The sequence below is a fragment of the Lepisosteus oculatus genome, chromosome 24, assembly GCF_040954835.1.
Source record: "Lepisosteus oculatus isolate fLepOcu1 chromosome 24, fLepOcu1.hap2, whole genome shotgun sequence".
Classification (NCBI taxonomy): domain Eukaryota; kingdom Metazoa; phylum Chordata; class Actinopteri; order Semionotiformes; family Lepisosteidae; genus Lepisosteus; species Lepisosteus oculatus.
The window spans coordinates 8,744,053-8,761,313 of NC_090719.1; the positions used below are offsets into that span (position 1 = coordinate 8,744,053).

At 37.5% G+C, this 17,261-nt stretch overlaps 1 protein-coding gene across 3 annotated transcripts in view; it reads right to left on the reverse strand.

The window, feature by feature from the left end:
* LOC102689900 (disabled homolog 2-interacting protein) overlaps positions 1–16,720 on the reverse strand; it is a 365,385-nt gene extending 348,665 nt beyond the window's left edge. For 2 of the 3 annotated variants that reach the window (XM_015366893.2, XM_015366892.2), the window contains exon 1: positions 15,723–16,718. In XM_015366893.2, coding sequence (XP_015222379.2) covers positions 15,723–15,804 — 82 coding nt within the window. In that variant the 5' untranslated portion in view covers positions 15,805–16,718. Of the gene's footprint in view, positions 1–15,722 lie in introns of all 3 variants that reach the window. The other variant, XM_015366894.2, reaches the window with a different exon arrangement.
* Between the last annotated feature and the right edge of the window lie 541 nt (positions 16,721–17,261).

Genomic DNA, 17,261 nt, shown 5'->3' on the forward strand with positions numbered 1-17,261 from the left:
CATTTCTGCTCCTTTTGTAAAAGCCTACAGGTATATGTAAATCAGCAACTAATGATACCGAATTTCTATGAGGATTTATAGAACTACCTCAAAGGTGCAGATGCTGTTCATAGATTAGTACCTTTTTTATACTTTATACACAACAAACAGAGTGGTTGTAAGGAAGACATAAGTTAACAAACTCTAATATCAGACCTGTTCTTTTCCTTAATGGAGTGTTTTCACCAGCAGGCAGAGAAAGTTGGGCTCATCTGTGTTAAATATCATTTCACTAAATATTTGAAAATCACACTACAAGTTGCAGAAATGTGTAATTTGATGTTCTTCACAAGAAACGGACCTTAAAATATAATCCTCCCAGAAGAGCTATGAAGCATTTAGGTACTGTATACAGCAAATAGTTCCCATTCCCCAAAAAAGATTAGCTACAATGTTGTGGTAACTCACAGACAGTATACCGAGTTCTTGCACTAAGGTCTTTACCAAATGCCCATCACCATGTACAGTACTATAATATCCTGCACTGCATAGAATCCTTCCTGTAACACTCATACTGACTTGGTCAGGCAAATAGCAGCCCAATCTATGGACAGTCCTGGGCAAAGTTGTAAACTAAGAAATTGCATTTTAAATTGCATTGGGAGAAATTGCTATTTAGGGCTGATGTATTGCTTTATGTAGCAACTACAGTGTACAGTATATACACACTACATAGATCGGTGTATTTCATTCCTTTTTAAAATAATTCCTCTCAACCTGTTCCCAATTTTAAAAACAGGTCCTTACACAAGTAACTTGAACCCGAATTACACTTACTTCTTAAAACATTCTCTAGCAATGTCTATGAAGCACATGGCAACTGAACTTATGAAGAATTAGTTAAATAAAGCTTATAAAGCAGTATTAAAAAAATCTTCTAAAATTAGAAAATCAGTTCTTATTGAACAAAATCCCGGTATTCTGGTGTAACTGAGGGTCATGATAACCCAAACTAAAGCATATACAGTAGATTGAATCATTTGACAAAGTTTGCAAAGCTAGAAAAAAGCTTCACAAAGGAGCTGTGGTAATGTAGCTTTTAAAGTACTTCAATCTGAACAGAAATCACAATCAACAGCAGAGAAAAAAAATAAAGAATCGGTGTCAGTTTGGGCCGTTGCTTGTCTCAACTCCATGTAGCCATCACTCCCCTTTTCCAAGCCCCCTGAAAAGATTAAAGAATGAAATAAAAAAAACACCTCAGCAGGTGTGCCCAATTGTTGAACCCAAGTTCTCCCTTTCATGTGATTATGCCAGTCTACCAAGCACATGTATTAAACTGAAATCATAGTGCTTAGGCTCATACCTCAAGAAGTTGACAGCTATGAAGGCAAATGATCCTGAAAGACCTGTCTCTCAAATGCTATGCATTAAACAATCAGGCATGCAAGTTTTCCCCTCACTAAAATGCAGACAATTTTAGTAACACTACAAGGAATTTGATATAGTACAATCACAGATACCATAGCTGGGCATTTATGAAAAATCCATTTAAGTAACCCACAGAAACAACTCTGAAACATTAGGTTACCGTAAAAACCTTCTGGATCATACAAAAAACATCTGTGCCCATTACTTATTTTAACTCGGTGGTATTCATTTTAAGATTATCATGCAATTAAGATGAACGGAATTGCCACTGTTTATTGTTTAGCTTTACATTATCAGCAGGCACAAAGGATTCTAAATGTTAATTGAAACATTTGTTATCATTTGCTAACAAACCAATAATTAGCATTATTATCACAGTGAGGAAACCGGTATACAGTTCTTGGTGGTCCTTACTCCATCTCAGTCTGCTTTGACCAAAAAACAGTAAGGATATTGTTACAAAGAGGGGGTAAAGAAAATTGGTGAATATCAGGAATTGACTGAGCAGTATTTCTTACAGAGGCCAAAATAAGTGATAAGTTGGCTTCTCCCTGTTTTAAAAATGCACCCACAAGCAGGAAAGGCCGCCCGTAACCAAGGTATTTTTTTAATCAGGAAACCCACGTTCCCTCAAAATACAGAATAGCAAGCTCTCTCTAGCAAGGTTCAAATACAGTACTTGGCTTCAATCGGGTTTTTGTTCAGTTGACCATGAATTTTAAGTTCCAAATCCTCCTGACTCCTCCCTTCTCCTCATCTTTTTTTTTCCTTGTTTGTGCTCTTAATGTGATCTGATATGGCGTGTTCCAGGACTACGCACTGACAATCATTTACCCATAACTTAATTAACTAGGTATCAAGATAAACTTTACAATTGTTTTTGATCAGGGGATCTCAGCTAACATCCCCTCTGCTTTGAAGCTAGTAATGTTTACACTTCCAGGTAGTCACCTATAGCTATAACAATATCTTTGCTTGAGAACAGTAAATATGAAGTCAGACGTTTTAAATAATTAAAAGAGAGCAATAACACAATCATGTAATTCAGTGTCCTGGTTATCATCTGTCATTATATTTGCTCTTATTGTACCTATGACTCAACCTGTCCACATCACATCCTGCTTCCTAATGATCAGATGTCACTTAGACAGCTGTTCTCTGATAAACGTGAAACAGGTAGTCACATCCAGCAATCTTCCACAGGAGCATCATAGTATGCTTTATATAACAAGAGATACAGCAGACTATCAATTCTGCACTGGGTATTTTGAATTTAAAGAAAGTATAACTTTACTTAATTTATTTTGTAAGATCCAGGTAAAAAAATAAATAATCAGAACACACTCATTTTTTTTTTGCCTGTGGATAAATATATGTTTGGTATCCAAAAGATTTGTAAACGGTAGTTTTGCATGGGATAACTATGTCTTCATAGACATTCAATATCTACCGTACTACTGTCAAAGTTAAATGCTGAAGTCAAAGCTGTAAAAATGAAAAAAACTAAAGACACTATAGAGAAGCATATCTTTCAGAACATAGCAAAAAGATACATTTTTTAACAAATGGTGTGAATTGTACAACCATGCAATATGAACCCCAGCAGAATCACAAGCTCTGCCTAATATGCTTCATTAAGAAAGCCATTCTAAAGCATGGACAGAATTCAAATTTCCTGCAAGAATAATTCCAAATTATTGTAAGAAGCCATTAGAGATCTACTGAATGTACTGTATTACTCCCCCACTGTGCCTAATATCAGCAAATTATGGCTGTATTGCGGTGAAAAAGAGTGAGGTCAAACACAACAAACAAAATATGGTATTATGGCGATTAACAGTAAAGAAGTCTGAGGATAGATCAAACAAACTACTCTGTTATGAACATTACAGCCCTGGTTCCAAATTAACTCTTTCAATTGCCTTATTGATTTGTTTAAAGAGATAAGTTTGAGAAGCTAAAAAGAATTGTAAACAACAGTAAGTCTAAATAGTTCTATCCATTTCTTACATTTGGATGCTAGAGAAAATTTGAAAGTTCATTCTGGGAATATTGCATGATGAATAAATGTTAAAAAGGTTTGAAAAGTGTCGTCAACAGTGTGTTCTTCAAGTTCCGCTTTTAACTAATGAGAAACATCAGTGAACAGCTCCAACCTGAACTGTCAGTAAAAGCCCATGCAGAACTTCCAGATCCATACTCAAGAAATGGAGTTAGACACTGCAGAAATAACACTACAGTAGGTGTTCTACGTTCTGTCTCCATAGAAAATGTACTTGATTATGATTTCTTCAAACATAAGCATTGGATATCTTAGGAAAATGTAAGGTAGAACACAATATTTTGCAAAACCAGATATAAAAGCATACTCAAAAACAGAATTATTGTTTAAAGCTTCATTTCCATTAGATAGATTACACAAACATTCTATCATTAAAGTGTGCTATGGACAAAAAGGACTATAGCATCATTGTTGGGAAATAGCAGATTAATTACCTAATCAATAAGCCATCTACACAGGGAACTGATGATTCAGAGTTTAATTAGTGGATTTAGCCAGCCTACATTCAGAAGCTGACACTGCAGTATAATCACTTCATAATGGGATCAAACAACAATTTCTCTAATCTGCCAACACCTTTTAAACTCTGCTGGACATTAATTTAGCAGATAGGAAACTCTGCTTTCGAAGCATGTTCTAGATAAGAAATGTGGGAGCAACTACTCAGTGATGTATGACAGTGTGAATTTGAAAGGTATCCAAGTACATAAAAACAGCACAAAGTCAACAAATGTGGTTTAATACATTTGAGCAATTACAATGTACATTTTTAATAGTTTTGTTCATATTTATATTTTTATTATCATGTTCTCTCTTGGCATTTCTGCTAGCTTCATTTTAGCACTGATAGTTTCTGAAAAGACTATACAAAGCTGAAGAGGAAGAGAGTGGTAAAGATGCAAGAAAGATATTCACCTCTGCACCTCAAAGCTTTCCAGTGGGTACAAGGGCATATAATGCTATTAATTTCTTTCCCCTTTCCCACTTCCTGGCAGCAAGCTTTGAGAAGTCTTGTTTCGGAATCTAGGCACAGAAGGAACACTGGAGAACCATAGAGCACAAAAAAACAAAACAAACCCATACAGTACAGTATGATATTCTCCGCCCTGATCTGTCTACCTCGTTCAGAACTGCAAGAAATGCTTTAATAACTTATTGAACCAAAGAAAACAAATATATCCATTTATTTCCACCCCACAGCCCCCTTCTCGTCACAGAGTAATTAAAATGTTTTTTTAGTGTTATTCCATAAATAATGCAAGTGTAATTAAGCTTCGTGAGAGCAGAAATGAAAGCTGTATTTTTGCAGATACTCGGTGCTGTCAGTTTACAAATTCAGATTTTCCTCAGCTGCACAATCATCTTCAAAGCTTCACATTCTGAGAAAAAAAGTACATGCAAATTCCACGCTTGACTGCGGAATAACATAAGCCTGCAATTCCTCTACCGCATCAAAATTGAAACTTAACACACTAGTTCATCCACCAGAAGAGAGTCGGTCAAGAATCATGAGTAGTTTATTGAGGCTACATAAGCTTTTTCAATACTTTAACTATAAGAATTATAAACTCATTATGGTGCTACTTTTATGATCAAATGTTGCCTTTAAATTGAATCAAATCACACCTCCATCTTGACTGCTGTGGCAATAATGTATCAGAAAGGGTTTGTCTGTCTTTCTTTCCCAAACAGTGTTTATGTGCACCACCGCGTCCAAGAATTAGGTTGAGGGTCACCTTGCCCTGCTGGTTTGGGCATGGATTATCCTTTGGTTAATAGGATTAAAGTCCAGCGATATGACCAAGGTCTCAAGATGTGGAAATTCCCCCACTGACATTTTTAAAACAACTGCCCTGGGATGGAAAACAAGAGGAACTGTCACCTTGGTATAGCATAAGTAATCCCATCTGGATTAGGCTACAATCTTTCAGGATTTAAAGGTGGCTGTGGTGCCAAAAGAAGGTGAATTAACACTCCCTGCTCCCTGCTCCCTGCTCCCGCCTCCTCCTCTCTCCTGAGTTTTGTTTTCCCATGCTGTATTGTCTTTGCCGACTGCCCTATCTTTCTTACACCCAAAGAAGGCTCCAAAGCTGAAACGTTGCACTTCCTTTCTTCTCTTTTCAGCATGGAACAAACCTATTACTTGTTCCGTTGCAGCCTTCACATGCTGACACAGCTCCCCACCTTAACACTAGACTCCTGCAATATCATCTCCAGCAGAATCACAGACTCTGCCCAATATGCTTCATTAAGAATGCCATTCTAAAGTACAGTGATCATTCAAATTCCGTACCTATGTCATGATTAAATTCAAATTATTGTAAGAAATTATTGAAGATCTAATGAATGTATTACTCCTCCAGCCTAACATTAGTTAATTATAGCTGTATTTTGGTCAAAAAGAGGTCAAAAGCAAAAACCAAAATATGATATTGTGGTGATGAATACAGGTTTACTGGATAGACTGAACAATTACTTTGTTATGGACATTACAGCCCTCGTTCCAAAACAACACTATCAACTGCCTTATTAATTTGTGTAAAGAGATAAGCCTGAGAAGCTAAATAGAATTTTAAATGACAGTGACTAATTATTTGTATCTAGTTTTTACATTTGCTCCTTACAGTTTTTCTCCAGAAGAAGAAAAGAAAAGTTCATTCTAGTGATTTTGAGAGAGTGATATTTTTTACTATACTATACTAAAGAAGAGCTTTGTACCAAGGGATTTGAAACAATGATTAGAAATCAGAGATATTTTAATAAAACAATTATGAACAGTCTAACGAGAAAGAGGTACAAGGTAAAAGCACTCTTGAGCTCCATGATCATAGCTTTGTGTCCGAGTACTGCAGCTGACTCGAACCAGGATTCCAGGACGAGCAGATGATGCCTCTCAAGAGCAGGTATACACCTGGCAGATATCATTTAATGTAGAAATGAAAAATACTACATGAAGGTAGCAAAAACATACCCAGGAATGTTTAAAAACACAGGAATAAGATGGGAAATGCCTACATTCAAAAAGTTAAGGAACATAATGAGGAGTTTATACTGGTACATCATTCCACCTTCTGTACAATATGGGGAAAGCAATAAAAATATTATATACATATAGATTACAAATCAAGGGATGTTAATTTAGTACAAGTTAGATCTTGGTTAGATTATTGTGTATAATATTGTTCTACACATTACAGATTTAAAAGAACGTCTTACACAACTTAATAGAACTGAATCTTCTTGATCTTTAGCCGGGAAGACTAAAAGGAGACTCATTCACATATTCAAAATGGTCAAAGCATCGGACATCTTCAGAACCGACAGTGAAACACAAACCAAAGGACGTAAGTGGTCAATTCATGTAGAACTGAAACCAAGAGATGCTTTTGTTTCACGCAGAGATTCGTGGGAGGCTGGAACAAGTAAATAAAGCACACTGTTGAAGCTGTCTCTCAGGCTTTCTTCAAGAACTGGTTGTGTAAGAGCCTCATATCACTTACAGTACAGTAGCTACTAGCAACCAAAGTAGATAGAGGGGTCAAATGGCTGCCTCTCTTATTTCTAGCATTATTTTATTCTTTGCTGTACAAAACAGCAAAAAACAACAATACAAAGATATCCAGCTTCTTTGTGAAGATACGTCCTAGATCCCAATAGACATGGTCTTATACAATGCCAGTCAAGAGAACGCTGCAATGTTTACTCTTTGCAATAATACCAGATTACTGTCTAAATATAGACAAAATACTGATCTGACAGCAGATGTTACCGAATGTCTAATCAAAGCATTACATCACAGGATTACTGGAAAGCATAAATATTCAAGAAGCTTACTAGCTAGAGACACTTTGGACTTGCAAAAAAGAGACCATATAAAACCAAACAAAAACAGCACAGATCACAGAGTACTGGTACAGTGCTGCAGCAACACATATTTTGCATGCATACCACTCTGAAGTGAGACCAAACACAGCTATACTTCAAGACTTGTGAAACTAAAGCACCTTAACTAAACTTTTTTGCCAGGCTGTAATTGTATTCAGTACTAGTAGGTTCAAGCTAGAATAAATTACCACTATGTCTTTCAGTTTACTTTATTGATTTAAATGTGGCAACTGTTTTTAAAATCCCCTGAAATGCATTCAAATGGATCCTCTACGTCTTCTACCATGTGAAGTGATTTGCATGTTTAAGAGCGCTCTTTCTGTTAAGTAAGCCATTTATCTCCTCTTTCTACAATGTCTCCCATTTAACAGTATCAAGGAAACTGTCAGCCATTTTCGCCTCTATTTTACATACAGCAAAATAATAAACTTACACTTAATTAAACTTACAAGTTTAATAATTTATACTGACAAAATAATATCACTTAAAATATATTGCGTAGTATTAATCTGAATGAATCTTTCTGAATTACAAATTAATTTTAATACTCTATTGATTTATTCCATTCAACATATGACTTAAATTAAGCAAATCTGAGATGCTTGGGTTAAATTAAGCAAATCTGAGATGCTTGGGTTACATTTCCTTCAACGATAAAACATAGTAAGTTTTACCCTGTGTCTCTATGAGGAAGTAAAAATCAATATCCAAGTTTTTCTTTACAGAACTGCAGTCAATACAGGAACTCCTAATCTCCCTGAATTTATAAATGGCCAATTTAATACATCCAAAAGGAATTCTGGAGGGGAGGGTTTGGCTGCCTGATTTCTGTAGGGTTTTAGACAATGCACAACACAATTCAAATGGATCAGTTTACAACAATAAATACAAGGGAATACAAGGAAATTGTGACATGCATTGGATGTGAAAACTTCTGAATATTTTTGGGCTACCTTTGACCCAATCCTTTCAAAAAGTCCACTGATGCTGAATTTTTCACTTCCTATTGGTTCTGTTAAACTCACTGATCTGATTCATGCAGTATGAAAGCTAATGACAACCACACAAAAACCAAAGGACAACAAAACAAAGTGCTTATATTAAACCCCTTAATATTCTAACACAGCTGGGCATGATTCCAAAATCAATATGTGCAATGTTCATTCCCAACATGAGAATCCACTGCGCTGTTTAGTCTCTGTAATAAATTTAGCAAAAAGTAAAGCATATCAGTATGGTAACAGTAAGTTGAGGATGAATTTCTCTAGCGTACGGAGAGCACTGCAGTTCCATCATTTCTAAAATATGGCAAAACATTAAGGTGCACAGTGAGATCTGATTTCTGTGTACAAAAGGCACAACAAGGGGAGGAAATGAACTGTGGAAAGATGGAGGTATGATGACCCAATTTCACGTTATGGAAAAAGGTGGTGATATGGTGACTTGCCTTTGATATTGACAAGATGAGAACATATGCCAAATCAAAAGACTTGGTGGAGCTCAGCATTTCCCTGGGTTACTGGCTGAACAGCCATTGGAGCACTGCAATTGTATGTACATTCTGGGTAACAGAAGTACCTAGGCACAAATGTTCACAAATCAATTCAGATGGGGCTCTTCCCCCAACATTTGACACATTCACACCAGGCACACACACCCATCCACACAGTAATTTACAGTAATACCCAGTCCTCCAGTGCCCTAAAGAAGCACCTGCCCATAAACCCATTTCCAGCATGCAGCAAAGTGCCACAAGCAGTTTCGTTTTGACGTCAGGAACCTGACACTGATTTCTACTACATCGGCACCATTGCATTTGTGTCTCGGTTGAACACATGCCTTGAACACGTTTGCAGACAACGTATAAAGGTAACAACCATAAAAGCTTGTTACCCTACTATCACAAACTACAGCACGTCCAGAATTATGTAGTCACAATCCTGACCAGGTCTAGTGCAAGTGATCACATCACTCCTATCCTGGGGTCCTTGCACTAGCTTCCTATCAGCTTTCGTGTCTGCCTCGAAATCGTCATGCTCAACTATGAGACTCTACGTGGCTTTGCACCTGAGTACCTGGCTGAGTGACTATCGTCCTACTCTCCATCTCACAACCTTCATTCGGCTAATTCTGGTCCCCTGTCTGTCTCCCAAAGGCCTTCTCCTGCTGCACCCCAAAGCTCTGGAATTCCACCCCTAAGGATATCAGAGAGCCACCTTCCCTGAGCTTTGTCAAATCTAGACTCAAACTTTAGACTCTTGACTTATTTTAGAAGGGCTTTTACTTAACTGTTTCTTTGTCTGCCCATTTTCTTTACTACTGCATTCCAAATCCCATCTACTATCTCCTCTCACTGTGCATTTTTTTTCTGTAAAGCTACTTTTAAAGGAGGTATATAAAATAAAGTTTGTTATTATATATTGAAATATCCAAATATATATATTTTAAGGAACAGAAAACAATACTCTACACTTGTAAATCCACAGATAAAAAACTAAATTTCTTGTCTTTTCCATGTTTAATGTACAGACTAAAACAAATAGTCAATTCAATTTATTGGATCGCGTTTTTTTTAAATTTATAGAACATGAAACATTCTGTCCTGCCCCTGACATCTTTGCAGCAGCATCCTATATTACAGTTTTAATGTTCTTCTCTGTGAAAACAGTTTTACTAAACATTCTGGACTGCAGTCCAAGAAGCAATCAATATAGAAATGTCCTTAAGGGCACAGGAGAAGAAACAAAAAATCAATGTTTTATACTAAATACAACTTGATGCCACAGGAAAATGGAAAAAAGCTAAACCTGTTAGTTTTGTATAACTAAAATCATAGTCATATATCTACAAAAGGCACTCTATCTTGTTTTCAAACCTGAAACAAAGACAGGTGATAACTGCAGCAGACATATCTGCTATACAGTTATTTTTAACTGTATAGCTATACAGTTAAAAAACACTTTACGCATTTGTGCATCTCCTTTAACAGAAGTAAAAATGCACACCCCAAGCATTAAACCTAACCCTAACTTTTCCAACAGCCCAGTTTCTAAACCTAACCATCAATTCAGCCTAAAACACAGGTGGTAACTAAATATATAATTTTCTGTAGGCCTAAGACTTTTTAAACTGTGTGTTCAATGCAATTTATTTAACCAAAATAGAAAATGCAATAGTAAATGCATGTAACAACAAAAAATGTGGTCATTTATCATTAATATTATTCTTCTACAGGCATTTAATTATCAACGGATATAGTCAACATCCTTCAATTCTAGTTTTTAATGGCATTTAATTAGAAGCTACAGCATGTTAATTGTCTTATGAAGCTGCACATCTCTAAAGCTATTGAATGCTACAGAATACAGTATGTGAAGCTCAGAAATGTGGTTTATATAATTATTCCACAACTTAATCAGTCTCAAAGGGTGATGCATAATAAATTATAATTAATGTCAGAAGAACAAAGTTTGTTTTTTAGAACTCATAGCCATATATACAGTACAGCTGCATGAAGTGTACTAACAGAAATGCTAAATAGCAAAGACGACACAATGACACAGGATTTACCTGGAAGTAATCACTAATCTCGCTGTGTTTTACGTCATGTAAAAATACATGAAAATCTTGCTATTGAAAGCACACTACTGCATCTTTTTTTAAAACGGTCCCAAAAATAACAGAGATTTTGCATAAATTATTTCTTTAAAACATTATGGCACACTGCTGCCTACAGTACGTCCTATACTTACCACACACTAAAATCTGACTGAAAGAGCTGCTCAATTTGGATTAAAACTGTACTTAGAAAATGAATCACTGCAGAACAATACTACAGTATGTCTATAAATAGTTTAAGGGACTGGCAAATACAATAGCCCACCACAATCACTACGCTGAACAACCTAGCATTTCTAAAGTAATTGTCCAAACGAACCTTATCAGACAGATCATTTAAAGAAGAGGAAATATTCAGCATGTGGGTGTACTGCAGGCTACAGAAATGCCAGATACTGTATGAATATTTGTAGGGTAAAAAAGACGGCCTTTTAACAAGTTAATATTTTAAGTCAGATTTGACACTAATGCAAATTAAACAAGTTAAATGTATAATAGGCTGTCATCTCATTGTCATAATTAGTCGTTAATTTCTGGGCTTTAAAGAGCTCTTAAGGTAATGTTAGCATTTATCTCAGAACTGTAACACAAAGTCTCTATGCGTCTACTTTAGCAACAAGATGGAAGACACTATTCTTAAGATCTGTATATTGAAAACAATAAAGCTAGTCATTCAAGCACATTTTTCTGAAGCTAATATAAATAAAACGGACCTAAAAATAATGCTATATCCCAGATAATGTTTTAGTCACTGCCACCAACAGGTGTTTTAAGATCAACCTTAACTAACCTTAAACACAGCACTGTAATAGACCACTGCCAAAACCCTACAGAGTATTTGGCAACCAGTCAGCTTGATTGGCATCTGAAGGTGCTCACTCCAAACACAGGTGAAGCTCTATGGGCTAGATATAGCGAGTTTGACTCTGGGTCATGTCTCTCGCCAAATTTGACCAGCATTCCCCACGTGGTTGTGCACAACAGGCAAAGCACAGCGAGGAAAGGGCTGTGATTGATCTACCAGGACTTTCTCTTCTCTGAGGTGAAACGGGAGTGTCTTTGTGCCAGTTCCTGAGCTCCTGCAGGTTTTCAGTGACAAGGGCAACCATATCAGAACATTCAATAAAGAGGCCACTATCTCAAGCAGGGGAGGAGAAGGGTATTTGTACCAGTATCTGTTACTGTACATCACATTGCATTAATTCCATATAACATGTTATATAATATAAGTATACTTTATACAGTATCTAACATTAATATACTGCATAAAATATATACTGTAACAAAATATCTTATTCGTCACGGAAACAACAGAGACAGATAGAGGTCTTCTTCCCCAGCTCTCTTTTTGAAAGCACAGGAATCTCGTCTTTAGTTCTGCAGTGACTTTGCACTTTCACTTTAGCATTGTGATTAGGCAGAGCAAAATAAAATACACTATCAAATAAAGATTTCTGAAGATTCTATTGAAATATTGAACTCTTATTGAAGAAACGCTGCCCTGTAGCTGTATGTAGTACAGAATGAGACAAGACACTGCAATCACCACCAGGGCTGAGCCAGGGGTGAAGAATTGGGAAGAATCATACCTGTTCAGAAGGAAAACTAGACATGTCTGTGACTGTAACCAACACACAGTCTCTCTCTCAAGTGATCGACACTCTCCTCGTGTCAGGAGCCATGTTGCATTGAAAACCTTTAGGGATAAAGAATAAGGGAAAAATCCAAGACGTTTAAAAGGTATTTGAAAATTCCTCCCAGACAGAGAGTTCAGAACTAAAAAGGATGACATGTCTGGGAAAATACAAATTCATAGTAACCCTAGCCGTGACTTCAGTGTGGGATAATCCTCTAATTAGTACTCCAATCATGTGAGCAGGACTGTAGAGCTTGAAGTGTGTCAAAAGATGGGTTGTTGATGTCGTATGTTCATCCTTAATCATTCTCTCTGTACAAGACAGAAGTCAATTTTATAAAAGAAACGTAAAGAAACGAACTGGATGGGTATAAAATGAAATATACAATGAACAGCAAATGTTTTTTTTACAACTATTATGCTTATGACAGATCCATGGAAAACGGTACAGTATTTTATACTGTAACAAGTTAAAGTGATGTAGTGAGAAAAACAAAAATGCTACCAGAACATACCTGGGATGTATAAAAACTATAAATACAAAACTATATTCAGTGTTACATTACATTTTAAAAGTGATGACAATAATTCCAAAAGCTGTCTTAACATTAATTCATGACATGGAATCATCCTTAACTTTATATGCTCCAGACATCTTTCAGCACAATCTAAGTTGTAACCATAAGAAAGATTGGTAAACTTGGATATAAATCTATATTTTCGGTTACTTGTTACTGGCTTTCTGTCTTTGACTAAATTTATAGTACAGATAATTTTTTTACCGATACAAATTAGTGGGACACGTGAATAAATTATTGTAGTTTCAGGTGAGCCTTCTTGGTGGCTCAACTTGCAAAGGGGCAGGTTGAACTATTTGATCACTGATTCGAACCTGGGTCACGGCCCTAACTGACTGTGAATGGGATTCCTGAAGTTCTCCAGAGCCCTGGAAATTCCCAGAATTCCCAGCCAACCATTTTCTAACCATTTCTTCCAATTCCAGGTCACGGGGGAGACAGAGCCTATCCCAGAAAGCACTGGGCGCAAGGCAGGGTACATCCTGGATAGGACGCCAGTCCATCACAGAGCAGACACACAGACAGAGACACACACTCACACCAGGGTGAATTTGTCAGCAGCCAATTAACCTACCAGCCTTTAGGACTGTGGGAGGAAACCAGAGCACCCAGAGATAGCCCAAGGGAACACAGGGAGAACATACAAACTCCACACAGACAGCACCCCAGGAATTGCACCCAGGGCCCCAGCACTGACGTAGCAATGCTAACCATTGCTCTACAGTGTCGCCTCCTTATCTAACCCTCTCCAGGATAATGGTGCACTTTTAATGCATCGATGGGATGTTCAAATGTCTCCTCTTATTGAATGGCCAAAGCTCAGGATGTTACGTAATACGTAAGCTGATAAAAACTGTCTTCTTACCTCTTAATTTAGAGATACAAGCCTAAATGTCAGATTCACAACACTCTGGTTTCCAAAAACTACTCTACTGTAGTGGAATCCTAACATTTCCAAGTTAGTGCTTCATGAATTTCTGCTATTTCTGTAATTAACCAATAAATTCATAGTACTGTATTTTGGTAATACAGTTAGTACTGTTTAATTGCCGTTTTGATGATTGACGACAATGGCACACAGTTAATAACCTAATAACCGTTGTCCTCTAACAACATAAAGACACCTTTAGTGGCCTCAGACTACTTGGAATTTGGCTGAAAATCTTTTCTGAAAATATGACATGAAGATTTAGTAACCGAGCAAAACAGAGCACTGAAAGGAGCTCAGGACACTCATCGTACTTTTTGGAAAAGGCTGTTGAAAATTACTACGGCAAAAGAAAGTCAATGAAAATGAAATAACTCAGACAGAGGCCTCAGGTTCAATAGCACGTAGGCCTCTTTAGATACAGTATGAATTACCAATCTGGACATACTGAGCACATATATTTATGTTCAGAGGAGAATTTTAACACTACCAGTCCCTGGCAGATGTACATTTACTTTCTAACATGTAGGAAAAAAAACAGAAAATAAGTATAACTAGATCTACCAGAGGTAGACTTGCTCCGACAAGTAAACCACCCCTGTAAAACTCAACTCTGGTATACCATGGTAAAACCAGAGTAAAGGTGAGTGAAGGACTTTGAAATGCTGTAACAAAATAAAGCAGTGTAAAACTGGATTATAAGTCGGAAAAGGGACCAGGCAGATGTACCTTTTAAACTTTCGGTAATGGTAGTCACGTTTCAGATAACTGTTCCTGAGCATTTTTGAACTCGGTTTCACATACTGTATATGACAAGCATACAGCACCCAATTTCTACCTTCTAAATAGCCTCGTCACTTTTTGTGCTACTACAACTGGTGACAGAGCTCTTACTCCGACTTGCACTCTTTGTACTTCAAAACATTTCTCAGAACATGGCCATCCTTTAATCTACTCTGGGTACTCAGTTGACAGATCATAGTCTGTAAGATCATGGAATATGAGAGTTATCAACCTAGAGGGCCGTTATTCTTGGAATCAAGTCAGTGCCTGCTAACCTGTGCATAAACAATACAAAGATACACACAACATCACAACATTACCGATACATTTTACAGTACCTTTATATTAATTTGCTTCACCTCAATTATGATATTTTTTTTGTGTTTGAAGAGACATCGTTGCTGGGACAGAGGTGACAACATTAACCTTCGCCAAAATAGATCAATATGCAGTACTTCATGCCACACAATAATTTAATCTGCTAAAGAAACGACTACAAAATTATCAAAGTCACATGCATCAACAAAATGAAGGAGGTTGCTAGTGAATGGGGTGACAAAAGTAACAAAGTTTTGCCTTTTTCTTGTACACACACTTGAAGTTAGTAAACAGTCAATAAGCGAAATAAGCAACAATATACAACTACATGTATTTCTTATCGTAAACAAATTTAGCAAACAAAAAACTCTCATACTAGCAAATGTTGCAGAATCTTTGTTGTGCAAAAGACTTGCCGAACTTAACACAAACGTACAAACACATCAGTACATTAGAAATTAACACAAATCACAGCCTTGCTGTGTCACTGCTTTGCTTACTCACCAGACACCCTGATCCATCCTTGGTGTTGACTTTGCGACAGATAAAACATCAAATTTTCCATTCTCTCCTTGACTGAATCCATTTTTGACGTCTTGCGGCCGAAATAACAGTGTCCGTTAGCGAACTGGACAATCTCCACCTCTCATAACCCTCCGACTTGAGACTACGTCCGAAACGAGCAGCGACAACTTCACTTCAGAAAAACCTAAACGACGTGCTTATATATACCTCAACGCCAGATGCAGTACTCTAGTCTGAGTACTGACTGTTACAAGGAGAAATATATATATTTACAAAAGATTTACGGTCAGCAGTTTGTGCCGCGCTTGTTTGCATCACCGTTTTCTTCCCAGCTAACCGACATAGAAATGTCCTAAAAGTTTTAGTATTGTCGGGGCAGTAAAACAACTTTGTTCCGGAAAGAAACGAGCAACATTCAGTTATTAAGCCGTGTCAATAAAACTGACAGCAAGGTGATGTACAACCTCTGCAGGTATAAGCAGACAAGGTAGTCCGGGTGAATATTAAGAGAGGTGCCAAATATTTAGTCATTTTAAAACGCTGCCTCCGTTTATCTCTAGATAACGGCTTAGCGTCCATCAAAGACACGTGAGGTTAAAATAAGGCTAGACGTACTTGTTAATAATGAGACAATTTATAAAAATGCACCTGTGCAGACAGGGTAAATTAATTCACCTGTTGCCCTCCGTACGCGTAAAAGCATTACTGCTGTTGTTTCAAACCGCAAGGTACTGCACGTACGCCTAAGTACAAGTCGCCCCGTCTCTCACCGAGGGCAGTATTTTTTTTTTTAAATCTCTCCCTCCGAACTGCGGGTAACACTGCGCTCCCAACCGCCCAGACTGGAAGCGAGCCGCAGCGTGACTGACACCAGCTTCCACCACAGAGACGGGGCGCTTCCGCGCAAGGCAGATAAGTGGGCGTTTCAGCTGGCGGAGAGCGGAGACCGGCGGCGGGGCAGGCGAGTGAGACTCCGGGCTCTGGAGGGCTCGACGGTCGGTCGTGCGTCATGTGTCGAACTTGACGAGAAACGTGCGGCAGCCGGACCTGAGCGGTCCCCCACCGACCGCCTCCGGTGCTCCACTGCGGGTTTAATCACTGCAGGGAAGAGCGGTGAAGATAAGATTGCTTAAATACTAAAGAATGCAGGTAGAAAGGCAATGCTATGGCGTAAGCTGTGTCATAAAGGAAACTCCTGTTTAAAGATTTGTATGCGTTGGTTAAACAGGGCAGAAGTTCGGAAGTAAATAATAATAATGTCATGTTTTGTCCTTGTATACCTTCACCGATGAGAATCAACTTAACGTCAAAACACATTGCATACTGTACATAGATCTGATAAGTCAGTTAAGAACGGAAAATCGTTTAAAATGATAACCTGGCCAAGACAAGCTTCACACATTATAGCACAGTAAAAAAGCACTCGTAGAAATCGTTTAAAATTTAAATAAAAAGAGAGGAGTTGGGCCATAAGGCAGTAATTGATCTTGAAGGGTTAAATCTGTTATCAGTAATATA